We start from the raw sequence: 24,343 nt of genomic DNA on the forward strand, positions 1-24,343 counted from the left end.
TACTGGGATCACGTGAGAAATACTTGTCTATGGGAGGTGGGGTAAGATGAGTGTTTTTCATTCGGCCACCTCAAACCTGGAAGTGTGAGATCTGTGAGCTTTCTTTCTCCTAAAGCCTAACTGTCATATGTATTCTCAATGGTGAGGGGCTGGTGGCGGGGTGGGTGCAGGAAGTGAATCAGTCCTCAGAGCTCAAGTTCTCTCATCCCCTAACTTCTATCAGGGATTCCAAAGATGGCCTTGCTGGGGATGAGGGAATTCTTCAGCCTCCGTGGAGCTGGCCCAGAGCTCAGAAATTGAACTTGTGCCTTCCACACTGTAGAGGAGTGGCTCCATGGTGACGAGTGGCATGGTGGACTAAGGTCTGAGTATAACACAGCAGAACTAAGATGCTGCTACTGTTAGCAGACAAGGATAACACCCACAGCAAAGGCTTCAGATGTCACAAATAGTAAGAGTTGTCACACATTACTGTAGAGACAAAGTGCTTAATAATTGCTTTTTATAATATTCTTTACCTTTATCAAATTCACAGAATGGACTATTGAAGCAGTTAATAGCTGTGTCAAACCATAATTTGCTGTCTCCAGAGGTGACTTCAATTATCTGCTCAGTCAGTCCTCTGTCTAAACAACTACCAGGATTATCTTTTTATAATGCAACTCATAAGCTTTTATTCCTGTTAATTTTTTAATTTTTAATTCTTCATTGCCTACAACATGAAGCCGTTAGCTTGACATTTTATGGGACTTTCTGGCTATGTATTCCATCATTCTCCATCACTTACCATATATTTGGTAACACCAATTACTCCCAGCTCCTGAAATATGTTCCACGCCACTGCATATACTGTTCCCCTGCCTCGAATGCCCTTCTCCTACTTTCTACCTGGTGTCCTCAGCCCTAAGCCCCGCCCCCGTCAAGGGTGACTACCAGGTGAAGCTTTCTCTGACTTCCACAGGTAGAGTTAATCTCTCTCATCTCTGGGTCCTTTCAGCACTAATGAGCATATTTCCTTCTCTCTCTTCATTTTTCCTGCTGCATTATCTCTGATTAGCCTATAAGCCCTTTGAAGGCCAGGACCCCCTAGACCAGTGGTTCTTACTCAGCAGCCACATCCTAGAGAGCATTTTGGAAATTTGTGGGGGCGCTTCTTGCTTTTGCTGTCCTTGCAATGATGGGTGGGACTAGCAGTGCTACGTAACTTGCAGAGGGCAGGACAAAGCATTGTTCCAAAATCTGAATGACTTTCAAATGTTCCTCTCGGCATTGACGGAGGTATTCAAACTGTTTGCATAATCATCTGAACAAAGGACTTAATTCTCTTACATGTCTGAACACAATATTAATATATTCTGATTTTTCTGTGAATTAAACTGCTATGTAAATTAAGGGATGATTATTTTATTGGTATTTGGCGGGGGGATTCACCTAGAGTTTTTCACCTTGGTATTGCCACTTGATTACTAAAGGCACTGTCACTTGCTGTTCTTCAACTGGCAATATAACATGCCTGAATCAGACTGCTGTGACATTCACAATGATTTCCCATACAGGTACAAGCACCTGACTATTTCTTTATATCTTTTAATATAGTTGTGCCCAAGAATTTGCATATTAAAATAAACATCATCTTATTATAAATTAATATCTTTTGTGTTTCATGTCATTCAGTATCTACTTCACTGGGTTGCTTTGAGGCTTAAATTAACTTAATATATAAGGTATTTGAAGCAGCACCTGACACATGGAAAATGCTACAATATGTGCTGATGTTATTGCCACAGAAAAGTTGTTGAATATTCATTGATAAATATTTTAAATTATACTTGGAATATGTGTTTAAGAAATCCTGTAAATTTACTTCTAGGTTTTATCTTATAACAATCTGAACCATTTGAGTGTAACTAAATGATCCCAAGATGTTACAGAAAATGTGTCAATATTTCTTTGTGTCTAGGAGATTAAAGTGAGATACAGTTCTCATTGTGACAGTGTTCCCTGGATGATTCACACTCTGTTGTGGTCTTTCTGGGGATCAAGCAATAATACAAACTGGCAACTGTGAGTTCAGTCTTTGTCTATAAAACAGTTTTTCTATGAATGGGGCTAACAGCTCCAGAGGGAGAATTGTGACCATTAATCTCATTAATAAATAACTGCTATACTTAATAATTTTACCTCTGTCTCTTGTAAGACAAAGACAGCTACAATGTGAGTGAAGTTTGCAATATCTGACTTATTGACCATGTCTTTTTTAGCTACTACTCATTTTAAGACAAGCCTTACTCTCTTCCAGGTTGTTTATATGGATAATAAGTAACAGCAGATACCATGTTTTGAGCACTATGCTAGGCACGTCAAATATATTATTTCTAATCCTTACAAGTAGATGAACGCTAGATATTTTTATCCCTATTTTACAGAGGAGGAAACTGTACTCGGAAAGGTTATATAACTTGCTCAAGGTCATACATCCAAAAAGCACTGACACTCAAATTCCAAAAAGACCTGAGCTCATTCTTTCATGACACTCTGTTTCCTGAGTTAAAAATCCATCAGACTTCATACTAGAATTGGTCATTGAAGGACAATTCTTTCTCTAAACTGGGACTTGACTCTGTATCCTTCCATAAGTCAATCTGAACCACCTGAGCATGGCTAAATGCTCCCAAGATGCTACATAAATCATTTCAGTATTTCTTTCTGTCTAGACCATAGAATGTAAGATTAGAAGCACAGTGATCAAACCCATTTCCTTTCTTTTAGAATCTGAATGCACATTCAAAGAAGGAAGGTTTCCGAGGATTATCTGAATGCTCACTAGAAGGCTGCACTCTCTGGCCAGGCCTCTGAGCTGTTTTAGAAATAAGAATATAAAATAATTCTATGCACACTGAGCAGTACTTGGTGCCTACTTGTTTTTTTGTTTTTGTTTTCATTTTGTTTTCTCTTTCAAAAAGCAGACTCAAAGGGAGAAACTAGGAAGTAAGCCGTGGGAGGCTTTCTTTCCTCCACATTTGAGAGGCTTCCTAAAGCAGAGCTTTACAAAGCTGGGTTTCCAAGCCAGTGCTCCTCAAAGTGGCCCACCACTGTGCAGAGATGCCATCCCCTCTGCTCTCAGGTGTGGATGGGCCTGAAGGTGGACACTGGCAACCACCTCCAACCATGTCCAGCCGTAGTCACTTACTTCAGAGTAACACAAACACAGAATCATTTCCTATGAAAATGAGCCTTCTGCGGAAAAGGTTGAGCAACAGTGCTTGACAGAATTAATAGCCCAGTGTGATCAGGTTTGTAAATGAACAAAGAGTTAGGCAATAACAATACATTTTTACAGGTACCAGGCAACAGTAATGAAGCATATCAATTTAGTACAATTTACGTGACGATGCATCTCTTTTTTCTGCCCACACGATGTTATTATCCTCTGGATGCTGGACTTAACCTTGTTCTAGGTATTCCTTTAGAATAGATTATAAATAATTTAGTCTCTTTCAAATTATAATTTTTCTGTTCTTCAAGTCTGTTTTAAAACTGATACGAAACCAATCCTAATGCAATTAGCATTGCGTATATTGAACTACTATAACCCAATTTGGTGCTTACCAAAGATACTGACAAAAACAATTATATGTACATAAATATATCTGTATGTGTCTCTAAATATAAAACTAGGGCAAGGAGAACAATTTTATTTCAGAACTTACATGAGTATTTTTCTTTCAAAGTGCTTGCTTTGCGGACTGTACGCTTTCCCCAATGATGCCAGACTCATTAAAGTAGAATGTCAGAATTATAGGAAACTTCGGAGATTATTTGGGCTAATTTTCCCATTTTATACATGTGGAGGCTGAGAAGCGATGTATCCATAGTCATACAGTTAATACAGAAAGAATCAGGATAAAAATCCAATTCTCCTAATTCCCAGCCAAGTTATTTCTAATTTAAAAATGTTACTTGAATCTTCCATATATTTTAATATTTATCTTGCAAAAATCCTATGAACTTTAATTTTTACTCATATCTATCAAATTACATGCATACGCATCATTTCCTGAGTTTGTAAACCAGAACTTTCCAACCAAAGTGGATCCACAGTCCAAGAGGTTTACAGTGAAGCCAAGACAGTGATTTCTCCTGCCCTCACTGCAGCCCAGGCACCCAGCTGGCCGCTTTCAAGTGAGAAGCTCCATCCATTTACTGCTACACCTTATAAATACTATCATTTGCTATTTTAGCCATGACATGGGAAAGGTGGGGAAACACTGCTTTAAACCAATCTTATCACTGCTCTTTTTATCCTGACTCCAAGCTTCATGTATGTGACCAATAAATTAAACTGCACACGTTTTGCTTTGTCATTGATCTAAGATTTGTAAAAATACCTGGTAATTGTTTATGTTGCTTGGGCACAGATAGATTCTAGGGTTTGTTCAGAAAGAATCTTTTTAGTAAAAGTTGACAGCTACATGTAAGAATGAAATCAGAACATTCTCTAACACCATATACAAAAATAAATTCAAAATAGATTAAAGACATAAATGTAAGACCAGAGACTATAAAACTCCTAGAGGAAAACATGGGCAGAACACTCCTCGACATAAATCGAAGCAATATTTTTTTTCTGTCTCCTAAAATAAAGGACATAAAAGCAAAAATAAACAAATGGGACCTAATTAAACTTAAAAACTTTTGCACACCAAAAGAAACCATCGACAAAACAAAGACAACCTACTGACTGGGAGAAGATATTTGCAAATGATATGACCAATAATCAGTTAATATCCAACATATATAAACAGCTCATACAACTCAACATCAAAAAAGAAAAAAAAAACAACCCAATTAAAAAATGGCCAGAAGAACTCAATAGACATTTTTCCAAAGAGGAAATGCAGATAACCAACAGCACATGAAAGGATGCATGACACTGCTAATCATCAGGGAAATGCAAATCAAAACCATAATGAGATCTCATCTCACACCTGTGAGAATGGCTATCATCAAAAAGACCACAAATAACAAATGTTGGCAAGGATGTGGAGAAAAGTGAACCCTCCTACACAGTTGGTGGGAATGTAAAATGGTTCAGCCACCATGCTAAACAGTATGGAGGGTTCTCAAAAAACTAAAAATATAGTTTATGATCCAGCAATCCCACTCCTGGGCATATATCCAGAGAAAACTCTAATTCGAAAAGACATGTGCACTGCAATGTTCATAGCAGCACTATTTACAATTGCCAAGGTATGGAAGCACCCTACATGTTCATCAGATGCATGGATAAAGAAGATGTGCTGTATACATACACAATGGAATACTACTCACCCATAAAAAATAAAATTTTGCCATTTGCAGAAACATGGATGGACTTGGATAGTGTTATGCTAAGTAGAATAAGTCAGACAGAGAAAGACAAATACTCTCATCACTTATACTAATATCACTTATATGTGGAATCTAAAAAACACAACAAACTATTGAATATAACAAAAATGAAGCAGACTCACAGATATAGAGAACACACTTGTGGTTACGAGTGGAGAGGGGGAAGAAGGGGCAATATAGGGATGAGGGAGTGGGAATTACAAATTATTTGGTATAAGACAGGCTCAAGGATGAATTGTACAACACAGGGAATACAGCCAATATTTTATAATAACTGTAAATGGAAAGTAACCTTTAAAATTGTAGATAAAAATTATCTAGCTCCATAAAATGGCTATGAAGAAGTAGAAGCAACTAGGTGCAAACAAACAAACACACAAAAGTTGAATGAAGAAAAGGAGTTTCTTCTGAGGCAACCTCCAAGAACAGCAATACAGATTAATGCAATTATTTTCACAACAGCAATGGTTCTCTCTTCCACATTAAAACCGCATCATACATTCTCTATAATTATACACCACTCAGTGTGGCAGGCAGAATTCTAAGATGGCCACCGAAATCTCCACGTCCCGGTATCCACACCACTGTATAATCCCCACTCCCTGAGTGTGGCACGAGCTGTAACTTGCTTCTAACCAACAGAATATGACAAAGGTGATAGGCTATCACTGCATAGTCATGTTATGTTATACGGCAAAAGTGAAGAGGTGTTGCAGACGTAATTAAGGTCCCTACCCAGCTGACTTTAAGTTAACCAAAAGGGGTAGTATACTGATGGGCTTGACTTGTTCAGCTGAACCTCTTAAAAGAGTATCTAGAAGTGAGAGAAGCAAGGGACCATCTCTCACCACTGCTAGCTGTGAAGAAGCAAGCTGCAGTGGGGAGGGTATAGCTCAGTGGTAAAGCTTAGCATGCGTGAGGACCTGGGTTCAATCCTCAGTACCACCATTAAGAAAAGCAGCAGCAGCAGCAAGCTGCCGTAACTTCTAACGTCACACGGAAATATTCTTCCAATAGCCAGAGGGAGCTTAGAAGTGGATCCTTCCCTAAGTGAGCTCTCCAGCCAAGAAAGCAGCCCAGCTGACATCTTGATTTCAGACCCAGGAGACCCTGAGCGGAAACCCAGCTAAGCCATGCCTGGACTATTGACCCATAGAAACTATGGGGTAGTAAGTGTATGTTGCTTTGAACCACTAAGTTCATAGTAATTTTTTCCACAGCAATAGAAAGTGAATACACGTAGATGTATATATTTTTTAAAAGAAGAGCTCATGAAAGCAAGAGGCAAGTGCCTCCTGAAGGACAGCCCAGACCTCACCTGCACATCCATGGTGGCTGGCTCCTCCAACAGTTCTAGCAGGTGCTGTTTCTCCTGCGATAGCTGTTCCACAAGCTTCTCCTGGGCAGCCAGGCTCTGACTCAGTTCTTCGATTCTTCTGGAGCAGAAAAAAGTAAGGACAACAATTATCATGACACTAATATTACCTTTACTTCTCAGCCCACTCCAAAGATAGCATAGTCCAGTTCAGTAAGTTTCTACCTTTCTGAGTCATCAAACTCTTGGGTAGTTTTCTTCAGTAAGCCATGTATTCTCTACCCCAGTCCCCAGATAGATACACAAATGATTTTTTACTTACATTGACCTCCTAAAGCCATTCCATGGATCTATAGACCATAGGCATAAAACTCTTCAAACAAGGGTCAGAGGTTGTGGGTGGTTTTTATTTTTTTTAGATGTTACTGTTACTCCATTCAAAAAACAATTATTAGATAACCATTATGTATATGTAATTCAGTGCACATACCAAATACTGGGAATATAAAGATGGAAAACATGCAATCTTTGTTCTGTAGAAACTTAAAATTCTTTCGGTTTGTGTGCCAAGAGTTGGGAGTGGGGAAGCACGGCTATATAAACAAATAATAGTAACAGAATTCAGTAAGTGCTACCACAGCAGAGGTATATACCATAGAGTACACCATGTGGTCATGGAGCTGTAGGAAGAAAGATAAAGAAGAAGTGATTGATTTGACTTGGGAAAAGTCTGGGGGAAGATCAGGAGAGGAGATTTTGAAGACTGGGTTATTTTCCAGGCTCAGAAGGAGAAGCTTAAACAAAAGGAAGGAAGACATGAAGATATAAGATACATAGGGAAGTGTCACTGGAAGGCAAAAAGGGGAAAGGCTGGTGGGAAGAGACAATGGCTGGAGAAGAGGCTGGAAATTTAGACTGGAATTAAGTTGTCCAAGACTGTGCGTGCTGTGCGGAAGTACATAAAGCATGGTTCAAATCAACAGTTATTCATCACCTACTGTGTGCCAGGCATACCCTGCTGTTTCTCTGTATGTAAGTCTTCGAGTACTAGAGATACCTGTCCTTGGACGATGTGCTGGTACTAGACGAAATGTTTCCAAGTGTGCCTGTTATTCCTGTATAAGTGTGTAAGACAGGGATAGCGCCTCGGGAAGAAAACAGTTTGGCAGAAACGTGAGGGGTCCCAGAAAGTCAAGTAGGAGTCTCACAGGCAAATTATACATTCATTTAAGGTATGAGGATCAGCTAAGATTTAGGGATGAGAAAGAACTTTAAAAACTTAAAAACATTATACAGATTCAAGCCGTAATGATAATAGTAATTATGATGAATGTGGACTCTATATTAACTTCCCTACGGTATCTGTGCTGTCACATCTCTGCTTCTCTCAAGCCTCAAACCTCACTCATCCCTTCAGCCCTTTGATCCTTAGTCTCCACAGATGATCTATTCTCCTATTTTACAAAGCTATTCAAGGCCATCTGATATGAACACCCTTAGTTTGTCTGATGTGCATATGTTTTCTTTCCTTCCTTCCCTTCCTTTTCTTTTTTTTTTTTTTTTTTTTTGGTTTAACAAGTGTTTATCAGAATACAGAGATGAGACAAGAGTCTCAGGGAACCTAGTAGGGGAGATACAACACCATGCTGAGAACTATACAATAATGGATGTGCATATAAAACAAAGCAACAACATAAAGACTTAATTTTGCTGTCATAAAAGCCTTTGCAGAAGTAATGACAGATGCCTTAGAGGGTTTTGAAGAATGCTGAGAAGTCCACTAGGAGGGGAAAATACAGATGTTTCCCACGGAAGGAAGAACATGAGCAAAATTCTAGAGAACTGACATATTATATGCTCCTGGAAGCACCGTGACTTCAGGGTCTGGATTCCAGCAATGTCTGAAGCCATGTCACATAACACTCTAAATGCCAGTTTCTTCATTTATAAAATGTAATAATCCTTATCTCATAAGATTGTTCATTTGATGAGAGAATTAAACTATATGGGAGAATTAAACAAGAATGTAAAGTACTCAGCTGAACTGTACAGGAAAAGCTCAACAAAGCTGAGTCATCACTATTATATTGAGTCTGGCATCAGTAAAGGGTGAAGGGGTCATGGTAGGGGGTGAGCCTGGGAGAAATCAGGGGTCAGGTCATAATGGGCTTTGATGGCCACGCTAAGAAGAACAAATGTGTTCTTATTTCCGACAGCTGTTGGAAAAATTTTTAAATGGCTCTGCAATAGCATGATCAGATCTGTGTCTCAGAAAGATCACCTTGGTCACTGTTTTCTACCTATTCAGCTAAAAACCACTTGAGGCTTCTTATGCCACCATAGTATCATGCATCAAAGAGGCTAAACTGTCACTTTGACACTGTTGAATTTTCCTCTTCAAAAATGCTCTGAATTGTTAGACTGGGATGGAATGGAGAGGGTAGGACTGGAGGTAAACAGAAGTTAGGAAGTTGCTGTAATAACTGAGACACAGAGGTGGCCTCAACCACTGCCCACTTACTTACCACTTACCCTTATTACTTACAAAGCCAGCACAGTCAGACCCCCTGTTCCCAGTACAGCTTACCGTCTCACTGGCTTTCCCTGGACCCTCTGCTCTGGTTGTGTAGAGCTAATTGCTGGTCTTGAAACATCCCTTCCCTGTGTCTTCCCATCACACTTTCTCTTCCTGCAGAGAATACTTCCCCTCCTCATCCACTTCCTACACTGTTTCTTCTAACTCCTATTCATTCTTCAAAACTCACCTCAGATTTCAGCCCTTCCAGGAAACTTCCACCTCGCTCTTTTAGTCTGGAATAGATGACAATCCTAAATGCCACCCGGGCATCCCGTGTTACTTCTATCAGAGAACTTATTAAAATTGTGGAACATGTTCCATGCTGAGAGGAAAAGGGTCTTTTATCTCAGTCAACTCAGTGCTCAGCCCAATATCTGGCATATACCAGATGCTCAATAAATGGGAATAAGTGAATCCATGTCTTTTGTTTGCCACTGATGAGGAAAAAATCATAAATTTTCTATGGCAGGATAGTCGAACTAGACAGAAAGAAAAAACAAATGATGTGCCCCTTTTGTGATCGGCCTTTCCCAGTGTGCAGTGTGCTTCTGCTTTATATATTAACTAGGCCTCCTCAAAGCACAGGGATGAAATCAACCTTTGAGAAAAATTCTATGATTAATACTTCCTTTTCATCTCATACAAGGGATCACATTGACCAAAGGTTTGTTCTGTAGATGCACAGCTGACTAAAAAAAAAAACAAAACAAAACTTTGATGAACTGTGTGTACAAAGCTAACCTTTCAGTATGATACATAAATTCTTAAAAATGTATAAAACTGCATCTCTAACTCCAGATAAATGGAGCAGTTCTCAGAGCTGCTGAGAATCTGTTTCCCGGGTTTTAATCCTCAATTTGGCTCGAATAAAATTCTCTTTTCTTTTTTCTTAGCTCGATTGTTGTTTGACTTTTCGTTGACACTGCCATGTTCTACTTATACCTACTTAAGTCTCCTGGTTGCCAATAAGTTAGTTCTGTTAATGGATACCATTAAAGACTCAACCCTAAAAAGAAACTCTTTGTAGGCGCCATAAAGTCTTGGAAGTGCTGACAGTCCACCATAAGCCCTTAAAGGGAGCAACGCAGCTGCTAGACTCTCAGCCTTGAGAGAAGGCAAAACACAGCCGCAGACAGAACACAAAAGGCACCTACTTGTCCCTCTGGGCCAGGGCCTCGGTGTACTGGTCAGACTTGACCTGGTGTCCAGGTTCCTCTCCCCTGTCCTTGGTAACTCCCTTCAGTTTCTCTGCTTCCACCAGAGCCGCCATCCGTGCAGCTTCATTTTTTGCTAGCCTGGATTCCTGCAAAAAGGAAAAAAAAATTCAGAAAGAATAAAAACTGAAGGGCTGCAAAGTCCCCACCTAGACAAAGAGCCCGAAAACCCACTTGATGAGTTTGGGGAGGAAAAGGGGGAGGGAAAAAGTGCCTGCCAGGAGGCAGAGCAGTAGGGAAAGAGGCAAAAGAGGACCCCCTGGCCTTGGACCTCCAGAACGCCTACTCACCTCCTGCAGAAGCTGGATCTTATTTTCCAGGAGCTCGTAAACATGCTCTGTCTCCTTCTGTCTCTCCTCAAACTGGCGCCGGAGCTCAGCTTCATTATGGCTGTTGAGATTTTCCACATCAGCGCTAAAACCACAGAGCATGAGCCAGTCAGAGCCAGTCATGTAAGTCAGTGAGTGGACCCATTAAAGTTGTCTCAGGAATTCAGTCACACTGACAAGAAGGAACATGAAGCATTTTTTCCCTCTGCAATTATTTATAGAAATGCTCTTTGCAACTTTTCAGGTAATCTTTCAGGAACTCTAATCTTTTTATTGCTTGTCAATCAGAATATACTTGACTCCCTAGAGGCTTTGTTATTGCTATGGTTTCAAGAGGAGAACCTTTCATTTGGAAGGCAGAGGGTCATCAAACGGTTTAGAACTCAGCATCCATGGTCACCATCCCCTGTCCCTGGGCTCTTCCACTTAGACTGCTCTCCCAGAGGGCTTTGCTAGTCCCTTGCCTTTCTTGCTGTTTGAATTTAGAGTGTTCTTTCCATTTAGGTTGCTGAAAAGGAATATCCATTTGGACAGAAATGTTCTCCTCCTTTACAGCCAGTGACCCACAGACTGTCCTGAACCTGGGCTACCAACCCAGAGTTCTATCCAGTTTTCCCATGGCCCCATGCAGAAAGCAGACATTTAATCTATGGACCGGGTTCTGGCCCAGCTTTCCTTCTCTGAGGTCCTTAGGAATGAGTGTCCTGGCACTAGCTTGAAGCGGGTAAGGTATCACCAGCTTATTTATAGCTCACAACAGCTGCCCTTGGATGTCTGAGGATTACAAATTTGGGGAGAGTATCAGGTGCCGAGTGATCTTAATTCCGGTTTGGTTTTATTCCTGTTTTAAGCCATTTGTTGAGAACCATGGACCATCTTTTTGTTCTCAGGGCAGAGAACAATACTGAACCTTCGTGGACTCGTGATAAATCAAAGCTGCTCTATCCAAGCCCAGTAGTACTTTAATATTTGGCTCAGAAGGTTGTGTCCATGATGACCAAATGGAGCTTCCCTAAAGGTTATGTGGACCAAGGATTCCTTGGTCCACAGTGGACACTACTCAGCATTGTCCCAGACACTGTATTTATCTGAAGCTCCCATGTAATTATACAGGCCGCTTGGGGGTAGCAGGGACTTGGCTGTACAAGTGACACAAGTCAAGGGAATAACCTAAGACCCCTAAATACGCAGACCTCAGGAATCATCAACTTTTACTTTGACTCCCTATTTCCTTGATAAATGCAACAGACAACAGCTAACTACAATATCTTGAGATTGGAAGTTACATATTTTCTGAGTAACTCAGCCAGGAATGCCTGATTTAATAGGCTACAGCTGTTGTGAAGTCAGAAGCGCCTTGAACTTGATTCCAGAAGATGTGGGCTCTGCCACTCATTTGAGAACACTTTAGCACTCTGTACCCTAGTTTTCTCATTTCCAAAAATAGGCTAATGCCACCTAATTAAGTTGAAATGACATAAATTTTTTAATAAAGCACTACACAAATCTCAAGATTTATAACTCAATTGTTATTGTAAGTTTTCCTAAAATATGTTAGCTCACCTATGCCTTAGTAAGTATTTAATAATACCAGCATGTTGTATATAGTTGAGTCTAGTCTGAGTATTCTGATATTGCTGGACTATCATTCTAAGTATCAAGAAATACTGCAGAGATAGAAGGAATGCCAGGTCAGACTGAATGTGTACTGAGTTTATGATATAATCTGAAAATTATTTTTAATAACAATTTCAACACTTGTCATTTAAAACTAAGAATTTCTGAATTATAAAAACTATAAATTATAAAAGTAACCATCCTAACAATACAGAAGTAAAGGAAGAAAAAAAAATAGGCCTGCCCCTCAGCACAAACTCCAATCTCATTCCCCTGATACAAGCAATGTTTAAGAGTTTTGTATGTAACCCTGCAGTTTTTTTTCTATATTCAAGCAAATACATGTACACATAGACTGTTTGTCTTTACCCAAAGGGGTTTATACTATAAGCATCAACCAATACTTTTTCCTCTTACTCAGTCTATCAGGGACATTCCATCAGGATAATAATATAGAGTTAACTCATTCTTTTTAATGACTGCATAATGTTCCACAGTGTTAATATCAAAATGTCTTTAACCACTGCCCTACTGATAAATAGTTGCTCCAATTTTTTTTTGCCATTACAAATAATGATGCAAATATCATTATACATTTATCCTTTTATATCCATACTTTTATTTGTGAGGACTAGAATCCTTCTAGGGATTATCTGATCAAAGGAAATGCTTATTTTTTTACTTTGATAGGTAGCGCTACATTCCAAAAATGTTAGCACAATTCACACTCTCACAAGCAGTATACAAGAGTGCCCATTTCCCCCAAACTCTATGTCAGCCCTTGATGTCATCAGTAGATTATTGAGGAAGTTTATAAGCTTGGGTCTGATGAATTTACCAATCTATGTCCAGGTCTCTCAGACTTAGTAACAGGCAGAGAGACCAAGGGAAAGAAAGCACATTGTTTCAGTTCCTGAATTGGATGCAATATTCAAATACCAGAGACAAGGTTAAGGAATTTGGTTCCAAACCTTCTGCTCTCAGTTAATGAGCCAGACTCTGGAAAGGACCAAGAGCTCAATTAGTTCAAACCGCCACTCACCATGTTTTGTCCAGATGCTGTTTCTTGTCCTGGAGTTCTCGTTTCAGGCTCTCTACTTCAACCTTCAGCTCGATGTTCTGCAAAGCACACAGGAATTAATCATCATTAACTGCTATAGACCCTCTATCCTGAAACCAAGTTCCTACTTGAGTCTTGCATTACTCCACAGACTCTCATCTCATCTTAGCCCTCTTCATAGACCTTGACATAAATGAGGACTCAAACAGATCAGTAACCCAGTCAAAGATGAATAAACTGTACAGCATCAAAACTTCCCAGAGCTACTTATCTGTTCTCCCACCTGGTTCATCACTGCCCCTGGATGATGAACACTGCCCAAGCCTGTTCACTCTCCAAAGCAGCAGAGGACAAAGTGCATATAAAAATAATTTCAAACTTCTGGTCAAGATGGTGGAGTAGTAGGACCACGAGCTCACTTCCTCTCAAGATTATAACAAAATCACAACCCATCAGCAGACTTCCTGAGCCCACAGCCACCTCTAGACATGCATCTAGACAAGGCTCTACCCACCAGAGGTCCAGGATCAAGCTTCACCCAGTAGTGGGCAGCACTGACTCCTCCTGCCAGGAAACCCACACAAGCCTCTAGTCCAGCCTCACCCACCAGGGGCAGATACCAGAAGTAAGAAAACAACAATCCTACAGCCAGTGGAAGAGTCAAAAGCAGGCCAGTCTCTAGCCTGGGGCTAAATGGACCCTGGCCCTTGAATGACAAGGGGAGAGCACACTGCTGGGACACATAGGATGTCTCTTACAAAGGGCCACTTCTCCAAGGTCAAGAAACATAACTAACCTACATAAAAATACAAATAGAAATTTAGACAAAATGAGATGGTAGAGAAATATGTTCCAAGCAAAGGCAGAAGATAAAAAATCTCAGAAAAGGAAATAAGTGATGAGGAGATAGGCAATCTACCTGAGAGTTTAGATTAATGACTGTGAAGATGATCAGAGAACTCAAGAGGAGAGTACATGTACATAGCAAAGTTTTTAGCAACAAGTTGGAAAATATAAAGAACACCCAAATAGAGCTGAAGAATACAATTACTGAAATGAATAACACACTAGAAGGAACCAAGAATAGACTAAATGAGGCAGAAAAATGGATCAGTAAGCTAGAAGACAGAGTGGTGGAAATCACTACCACAGAACAAAAAACAGAGAAAAGAATGGAAAGAAATGAGGAGAGTTTAAGAGACCTTGGGGATAATATGAAGCACACTAATATTCGCATTATAGGAGTCCCAGAAAAGAGAAGAGAGAAAGGACCTGAGAAAATATTTGAAGAGATAATAGTTAAAAACTTCCCTAACTTGGGAAAGGAAACAGTCACCTAAGTTCAAGAAGCACAGAGAGTCCCACACAGGATTAACCCAAAGAGGAACACACTGAGGCACACAGTATCAAATTGACAAAAATTAAAGATATGGAAAAAATATTAAAATCAGCAAGAGAAAAGCAACAAATAATATACAAGGGAACTCCCACAAGATTATCAGCTGATTTTTCAGAACTCTACAGATCAGAAGGGAGTGGCACCATATATTTACGGTGATAAAGGTGAAAAACCTACAACCATGAATACTCTACCCAGCAAGGCTCTCATTCAGATTTGATGGAGAAATAAAAAGCTTCACAGATAAGCAAAAGTCAAAAGAATTCAGCACCACGAAACCAGTTTTACAACAAATGTTAAAGGAACTTCTCTAGGTCAGAAAAAAAAAAAAAAGGTCCACAACTAGAAACAAGAAAAGTAATCATGAGGGGAGGAGGGTACGAATACAGGGTATCTAAAATGCATTTGAAATTAAGATATCAGCAACTTAAAACAATTATGTATATATAGTCTTCTGTACCAAAACCTCATGTAACCACAAACCAAAAATCTATGATAGATATACACACAAAAAAGAAAGAGGAATCCAAATGTAACTCTATAGTCATCAAAACACAAGAGAAGAGAACAAAAACAAGGGGAAAAAAGCCTACGAAAACAAATCCAAAACAATTAACTAAATGGCAATAAGAACATAAATATTGATAATTACCTTATATGCAAAAAGATTTAATACTCCAACCAAAAGGCACAGACTAGCTGAATGGATACAAAAACAAGACCCATACATATACTGTCTACAAGAGACCCCACTTCAGATCTAGAGACATACAGGCTGAAAGTAAGGGGACGAAAAAGATATCCCATGCAAATAGAAACCAAAAGAAAGCTGGAGTAGCAATACTTACTACCAGACAAAATAGATTCTAAAATAAAGACTGTGAGACAAAGAAGGACACTACATAATGCTCAAGGGATCATTCCAAGAAGATGTAACAATTGTAAATATATATGCACCCAGCATAGAAGTACTTCAATACATAAAGCAACTATTGACATAAAAGGAGAAATTTACAATAACACAATAACAGTGGGGGAACTTAACACCCCACTTACATCAATGGACAGATCATCCAGACAGAAAATCAATTAGGAAACACAGACCTTAAATGACGAATCAGACCAGATGGCCTTAATTGATACCCATAGAGCATTTCATCTGAAAGCAGCAGAATACACATTCTTCTTAAGTGCACACAGAACATTGTCCACAACAGATCACATGCTGGCCCACAAAGCATGCCTCAGCAAATTTAAGAAAACTGAAACCATATCAAGCATCTTATCTGACCACAATGCTATGAGATTAGAAATCAACTACAGAGGGGGTGGGGAGGGTGGGAAGGGACAGACTGGGATTTTAAAATGCAGAATAGATTAACAAGATTATACTGTATAGCACAGGGAAATATATACAAGATCTTGTGGTAGCTCATAGAAAAAAAAAGATATGACAATGAATATGTATGTTCATGTATAACTGAAAAATTGTGCTCTACACTAGAATTTGACACAACATTGTAAAATGACTATCACTCAATAAAAAATTTTAAAAAAAAGAAATCAACTACAGAAAAAAACTGCAAAAACTGTAAACACGTGAAGGCTAAACAATATGCTACGAAGCAACCAGTGGATCACTGAAGAAATCAATGAGGAAATCAAAAAATACTTAGAGACAAATGAAAACAAAAACATGACGACCCAAAACCTCTGGGACACAGCAAAAGCAGTTCTCAGAGGGAAGTTTATAGCAACACAAGCTTACCTCAGGAAACAAGAAAAATCTCAAATAAGAAACCTAACCTAACACCTAAAGCAACTGGAGAAAGAAGAACAAACGAAACCCAAAGTTAGTAGATGGAAAGAAATCTAAAGATTAGAACAGAAATGAATGAAATAGAGACGAAAAAATAAATAAAATAAAATGGAAAAGATCAATGAAACTAAAAGATGGATCTATGAGAAGATAACATTGATAAACCTTCGGTCAGACTCACCAAGAAAAAAGGGAAGAGGGCCCAAATTAATAAAATCAGAAATGAAAAAGAAGTTATAACTGATACCACTGAAATACAAGGAATCATAAGAGTCTACTATGAGCAACTATATACCAGCAAAAAGGACAACCTAGAAGAAATGGACAATTTCTTAGAAAGGTACACTTTGCCATGACTGAACCAGGAAGAAATAGAAAATATGAATAGATCAATTACCAGTACTGAAATGAAGTCAGTAATTTAAAAACTCCCAACAAAAGTCCAGGGCCAGATCACTTCACAGGTAAATTCTACCAAACATTCAGAGAAGAGTTAACATCTATCCGTCTGAAACTATTCCAAAAAATTACAGAGGAAGGAACACTTCCAAACTTATTCTATGAGGACATATCACCCTGATACAAAACCAGACAAAGATATCACATAAAAGAAAATTACAGGCCAATATCACTTATAAATATAGATGCAAAAATCCTCAACAAATACTAGCAAATCAACTCCAACAGTACATTAAAAAGATCATCATACACCATGATCAAGTGGGATTTACCCCAGGGATGCAAGGATTTTTCAATATCCACAAAACAATCAATGTGATATAGATACCACATTAACAAACTGAAGAATAAAAATCATGTGATCATCTCAATGGATGCAGAAAAAGGTTTTGATAAAATTCAACATCCATTTATGATAAAAATGCTCCAGAAAGTGGGCATAAAGGGAACATACCTCAACATAATAAAGGCCATATATGACAAACTCACAGCTAACATCATAACTTAAATGGTGAAAAGCTGAAAGCATTTCTTCTATGATCAGGAACAAGACAAGGATGCCCACTCTTGCCACTTTTATTCAACATAGTTTTGGAAGTCCTAGCTACAGCCATCAGACAAGAAAAAGAAATAAAGGGAATCCAAATTGGAAAAGAAGTAAAACTGTCACTGTTTGCTGAAGATATGATACTATACATAGAAAATCCTAAAGAAGCAACCAGAAAACTACTAGAGCTCCTCAGTGAATTTGGTAAAGTTGCCAGATACAAAATTAATATACAGAAATCAGTTGCATTCTATACACTAACAATGAAATAGCAGAAAAAGAAATTAAGGAAACATTCCCATTTATCATTGCATCAAAAAGAATAAAATACCTAGGAATAAACATATCTAAGGAGGCAAAAGACCTGTACTATGAAAACTATGACACTGGTGAAAGAAATTGAAGACAACACAAATTGATGGAAAGATATACAGTGTTCTTGGATTAGAATAATCAATATTGTTAAAATGGTCATACTACCCAAGGCAATATACAGATTCAGTGCAATCCCTATCAAATTACCAATGACATTTTTCATAAAACTGAAGAAAAATGTTAAAATTTGTATGGAAACATGAAAGACCCCGAAGAGCCAAAAGAATCTTGAGAAAGAAGAATGGAGCTCGGGGAATCATGCTCCCTGACTCCAGCCTATACTACAAAGCTACAATAATCAAAGCAGTGTGATACTGGCACAAAAACAGACACACAGATCAATGGAACAGGAATAAACCCACGCACTTGTGGTCAACTAATCTACAATAAAGGAAGCAAGAATATACAATGGAGAAAAAACAGTCTCTTCAATAAGTGGTGCTGGGAAAACTAAACAGCCATCTGTAAAAGAATGAAATTAGAACATTCTCTAACACCATATACAATATTAAACTCAAAATGGATTAAAGACCTCAATGTAAGATCAGATAATATAAAACTCCTAGAGGAAAACATAGGCAGAACACTCTTTGACATAAATCACAGCAATATTCTTTTCAAACTGGCTCCTGGAGTAATGGAAATAAAAGCAAAAATACACCAATGGAATCTAATTAAACTTAAAAGCTTTTGAACAGCTAAGGATACCAGCAACAAAACAAAAAGACAGCCTACAGAATGGGAGAAAATACTTGTAAAAGGTGTGATCGACAAGGGAGTAACTTACAAATTATACACAAACAGCTCATACAGCTTAATATCAAAAAAACAAGCAATCCAAATCAAAAAATGGGCAGAAGATCTAAATAGACATCTCTCTAAAGAAGACATCCAGATGGCTAACAGGCACATGAAAAGATGCTCAACATCACTAATTGTTAGAGAAATGCAAATTCAAACTACAATGAGATATCACCTTACACCAGTCAGAATGGCCATCATTAAGAAGTCTACAAATAATGAATGCTGGAGAGGGTGTAGAGAAAAAGGAACCCTCCTACACTGTTGGTGGGAATATAAATTGGTGCAGCCACTATGGAGGACAGTATGGAGGTTCCCTAAAAAACTAAAAGTAAACTTACCATATGATCCAGCAATCCCATTCCTTAGCATATATCCAAAGAAAAATGTAATTCAGAAAAACACATGCACCCTAGTGTTCACAGCAGCACGATTTACAACAGCCAAGATGTAGAAACAACCTAAATGTCCATTGACAGATGACTGGTATATATATACAATGGAATACTACTCAGCCATAAAAAATAAAACAATGCTATTTGCAGCAACATGGTTGGACCTGGAGATTGTCATTCTAAGTGAAGGAAGCCAGAAAGAGAAAAAAAAAATACTCTATGATATCACTTACATGTAAAATCTAAAAAAAAAAAAAAAAAAAAAAAAAAAGACAAATGAACTTATTTATAAAACAGAAACAGACTCACAGACAGAATAAACTTAAGGTTACCAGAGGGGAAAAGGGGTGGAAAGGGATAAACTGGGAGTTTGAAATTTGCAGATACTAACTACTACATATAAAGTAGGTAAACAACAAGTTCATACTGTATAGCACAGGAACTATATCCAATATCTTGTAGTAACCTATGATGAAAAAGAATATGGAAACAAACATATGCATGTATATGTATGACTGAAACTCTATGCTGTACACCAGAAGTTGACACAACATTACAAACTGACTATACTTCAATAAAAAGAGAATTCAAAAAAAGAAAAAATAATAACTTCTTCTGACTGATATAGGTCTGTTCCTGAAAACCAAATTGCTAATACAGAACTGTATTTTAAATATGCCTGGGGATTTTTTTTAAGTTACTTCATTTTTTTTATTTAAAAAATTATTTTCAGGGGGTAGGTATTTATATTTATTTACTTATTTTCACCTATTTATTTTTTAATTGGAGGTACTGAGGATTGAATCCAGGACCTCAAGCATGGTAAGCATGCACTCTACTACTGAGCTATACCCTACCCCAGACAGGGGGATTTAATTATTTTTTAATTATGTTGTGAGAATTTTTTTTAAAACAATAGGCTGCCTTTATCATAAAACTGGATTTTCAAAAATTGGGTTTGCTTAAGATGAGAGGGGATTCTGATGGGTAAATCTATGAAGGGCACAATTAATTTTTATTGAGGTAAAGCAGCAAAAAGCAAGATTTTGACAAACAAAAAAAGGAAATGAAAACATCTCAAGTGAAGTAAAATATGAACAAAAATTTGGTGAGATGTTGTGCATGAAGTGTCCGGTGAAGGTTAAGTGGCCGTGTGTTACAAGGAGTGAGATATCAGTATAGAAAATAGCTCACAACTAGTTATGAAAGTCATGTGAAAAAGACTGACTGGTAAGCAGTAGAGAACAGGAACTCCTCAGGGAGTTTTAGACAAAATATTGCCATGATCAGGTGCGTGTTGAGGAAGCAATTGAAGGTGGATGTGAAGAAGATGGAGGAGTCAAGAGGCTGACCGACCAGAACAGGAATGGGAAAGATCTGAGGCCAAAAAGGTACAGGGAGAAAAACTCAAAAGACATTTCAGAAGTAGAATCCATAGGGCTTCCTGGTTTGTGATAGATTCAGATTAGACCAGAGGGAAAAGCAAGAACAATGCTGAGATTTCAAGCACGTAGGAGGTTATGCAACCTAGGAAGTAAAACAAGGAGCAGAAAAAGAGGACCAGGTCTGCGGGGGAACCAAGGGAGGAGTCTATAAATTTTAATTCAGGGATTTACTTTATTCAAGCCTAGAGTTGAGTGTACAGGGATGAGTCAGTCCCTTCCCTGATGAAGTCCGTTTCATAGTATTAAGCAGGAAGAATTTTATGAATACGATGTTATGGACTTCATCATGCGAGCCTCAGTTGGCTCACAGGTATAATGTGATTGCTTTCTTTTGTAACAAAGACAATAATGCCTCTTCCACAGGGGACTCTGTGCAGATTAAACGAGATAATGTACAAAATACACCTACAACACCTCGAATGCTGCTCTGCCCACAGCTGTTTGACAACCTTTGTTCACTTCCCACTTTGTTCTCAGGTTGACCAGTGCCAGAGACCTCAGCCCCACCAGGAAAGATCTTTAAATCTAAAGCAAGAAAAAATGGAGGATGTAAACTATGTGGGCTTTATCAGCTCTAAATCCCAGATAAGAAAATGAAGTCAATATTTGGATTAATTTGGTGAAAGATTCATGGATTTGAAGACCTTAGCATTTATCTGCTCCAGGTCCCTCGTTTTATTTTATTTTATATTTAATTTAATTTAATTTAATTTAATTTATTTTTTGTTTTTTTTTTGGGGGGGTGGTAATTAGGTTTATTTCTGTATTTATTAATTTATTATTTATTTAATGGAGGTACTGGGGATTAAACCCAGGACCTCGTGCATGCTAAGCATGCGCTCTGCCACTGAACTACACCCTCCCCAGCCAGGTCCCTCATTTTAAAGATAAGGAAATTAAAACCCAGAAGGGTTCTTCTGAAATAAAAGCAATAACTGAATCTAGCATTCACTTTTGCTCTGGCATTTCAGCAAGAGACCTGCTCAGGAAACACTGCCAGGTTTTGCCTGATTTAGTAGAATGTGGTAAATTATAAAATAAGGAAGCATGCTACATTTCTTTGATACTTGAAAGAATATTGTGCAGACAGTAAGTATAGTGGTCAAGAGCACAGGCCCTGAAGGTGAGAAGAGGGCTTGGCACTTCACCAGCCCTCCCTATAAGCCTCAACCTCATCTATGAGGGGGGAATCATAATGGTACCTCTCTTATAAGGATGTTAAAAGACTAAATGAAATAATGCACAAAATCGTGTTGCACAGTGCCTAGCATGCAGTAAGCATTCAAAAACTGTTCACTATTATTACTTATAAAAACAATAATTTACCCTCTCTGACTGGATAGTTGAAGTTCTCAGCCATAATCACATATTAAACTAATAACATGTCATAGAAAGGAAAGAAAATTATTACACTAAAGGTGGGCTGTCCTGGGCACCTGCATGCAAATAGACACCCAGGCTGAACATTCTTCACATTAGCTTCATCCCTCTGAGAGAAGTAGAAAAGAGAAATGAAAAGGAGGGAAAGAAAAGAAAAAAAGAGAAAAAAGAAAAAATATAATTACTTCTCTAGGCTCCAGCATTATGCCTATTCTATCAAATAGACCATAAGGTTTACACAGAACTGCTAAAGTAGTTTCATCCCACAAGATTAGATTCTGAATCTTATGATCAATTATATTCTGGTAGACCAAGGTAATTTTTCATGGCTATTACAAAATCTACCACATGGAAGTGCAAGTACATTCCAATTTACAGCATGAAATTCTAACCCTTTGTAACCTATTTCTGCAGAAAATCGGTGCATAATCACATTGCTCCATTCTCCATGAGTAAATATTCATATACAAGCTGTTTTCTAACTATAGTTAAAGGGGATCTGAAATTAACTGCATTTGCTTATCTCATCACCAAATCTTGTCAGCTATTTGTCAAGATATCTAAGGAAATGTGTGTACTCAAGGAAAGCGGTTGGAGGGGGAGGGTGTATGTGCCTAGCATGCACACATGAGGTCCTGGGTTCAATCCCCAGTTATCTCCATTAAAATAAATAAATAAATAAACCTAATTACCTACCCCCAACCCCTCCCTAAAAAAAACTATTAAAAAAGAAAAGGAAAGGGTGGCTGGGGAGGAGAGAGCATCTTTTTCTACATGTCCCCATAGGAGGATTCACCCACCTAACTCAAGGAAAAGTTTCAATGATGATGCTGAAATTAAATTATAAGAAATACAATAACTTTCATTATAATGTTAGTACCTAGAACTAGAGGACTGGGCAAACAATGGGTTACAGGTTAACTGTGTTTAATCGCATTTTCTCTGTGTTGGCAGCTTGTTTTGTTTCAGGAAACATCATTGACCAGAGTCTTAATACTGATCTCTGTTAAACTGCTGAACTGATTTCCACGCTGGCATTTACTGCAAAGTTCAGTATTGAATTGGGTTAAAAGAAACCAGTAACCAATTACCTGATTGCTTTCCAAGGATCCAATTTTTTTTTTTCAAAGATTCTATCCTTTTATTTGGCATGTCATACCTTTTTCCCTGCTTCCAGTTTTTTTGAGATATAATTGACACACAGCATTGTATAACTTCAAAGTGTACAGCATGATTTGACTCACATACATCATGAAATAGTTACCACAATAAGTTCAGTAAACATTCATCAACTCATATAGACACAAAATTAAAGAAACAGAAAAAAGTTTTTCTCAAGTCTTCAGTTTTAACTCTATAAATTGATCCACTGCTCACATAATCCACAATGTGGCTATCCCTTTTAAAAACACAGATTTTCAAAATTTTGCTGCAGTAGAAGCCATGACACAGTGAATCCTAAAAAACGCCATTTTTTTAAAAAAATCAAAAGAAAAATGGTTTCACCTGACCAATTTGAAAAGATCTTAATGCAAAATGTATCAATCCTTTCAACACTAGATTTTGAAGCATTATTACCCACTATATTAACTACATCAAAAGTTTGCACACTGTCCCCCACAAATAGTCCACAAGACACTTCTAGGAATGAGGGAGGGAGAAGTTTAAAATGAAAAAGTGTGGTCCCAGCCAGGGAGTGTTAAAGGGTCTGCTCTGACTCTTGGCCCCTCTTCTCCACACTTAACAACACTCATAATGTGGAAAGGGATTATAAGGGTCTTGTGGGGAAGAAGGAAGATGTCTAACATGTCTTTCTTATACTTAGTATGCTTGCAGTCCAGTTGAGAAGAACAAAACTTCAAGATATGGATTTAAAATGCCAAAGGTGATCCCTGATGAGGAAGTTCAGATACAGCCTAACCAGGGAAGGTTGAATGTGTGAGAAAGATACACAAGGGTAGAGAAGGTCACTATAGATGAGGAAGTATGGTATTAAGATAGAAGTTGCCATACAATCCAAATGTACAAATGCCATTCAGTAGCTCGCTTACTTTAAGCATAAATATTTGATCCAGCAAAATTTTAGAATAACTTTCAAAATTTCATGCATTGATTGATAAATGGATAAACAAAATGGGGTATATCCATAAAATAGAATGTCATTTAGCCATAAAAAGGAATGATACAACATGGGTGAACCTTGAAAACATTATGCCAAG

General features: G+C 38.1%; 1 protein-coding gene across 11 annotated transcripts in view; it reads right to left on the reverse strand.

Annotated features, from left to right (window-relative positions):
• PDE4DIP (phosphodiesterase 4D interacting protein) overlaps nt 1–24,343 on the reverse strand; it is a 195,017-nt gene that overhangs the window by 85,698 nt on the left and 84,976 nt on the right. For 10 of the 11 annotated variants that reach the window (XM_032486907.1, XM_032486897.1, XM_032486908.1 and 7 more), the window contains 4 exons: nt 13,487–13,563; nt 10,789–10,912; nt 10,439–10,587; nt 6,710–6,827 (listed from right to left, as the gene is read on the reverse strand). In XM_032486907.1, coding sequence (XP_032342798.1) covers nt 6,710–6,827; nt 10,439–10,587; nt 10,789–10,912; nt 13,487–13,563 — 468 coding nt within the window. The remainder of the gene's footprint in view (nt 1–6,709; nt 6,828–10,438; nt 10,588–10,788; nt 10,913–13,486; nt 13,564–24,343) is intronic. The other variant, XM_032486898.1, reaches the window with a different exon arrangement.

This window comes from Camelus ferus, chromosome 9 (genome assembly GCF_009834535.1).
Source record: "Camelus ferus isolate YT-003-E chromosome 9, BCGSAC_Cfer_1.0, whole genome shotgun sequence".
Lineage (NCBI taxonomy): Eukaryota > Metazoa > Chordata > Mammalia > Artiodactyla > Camelidae > Camelus > Camelus ferus.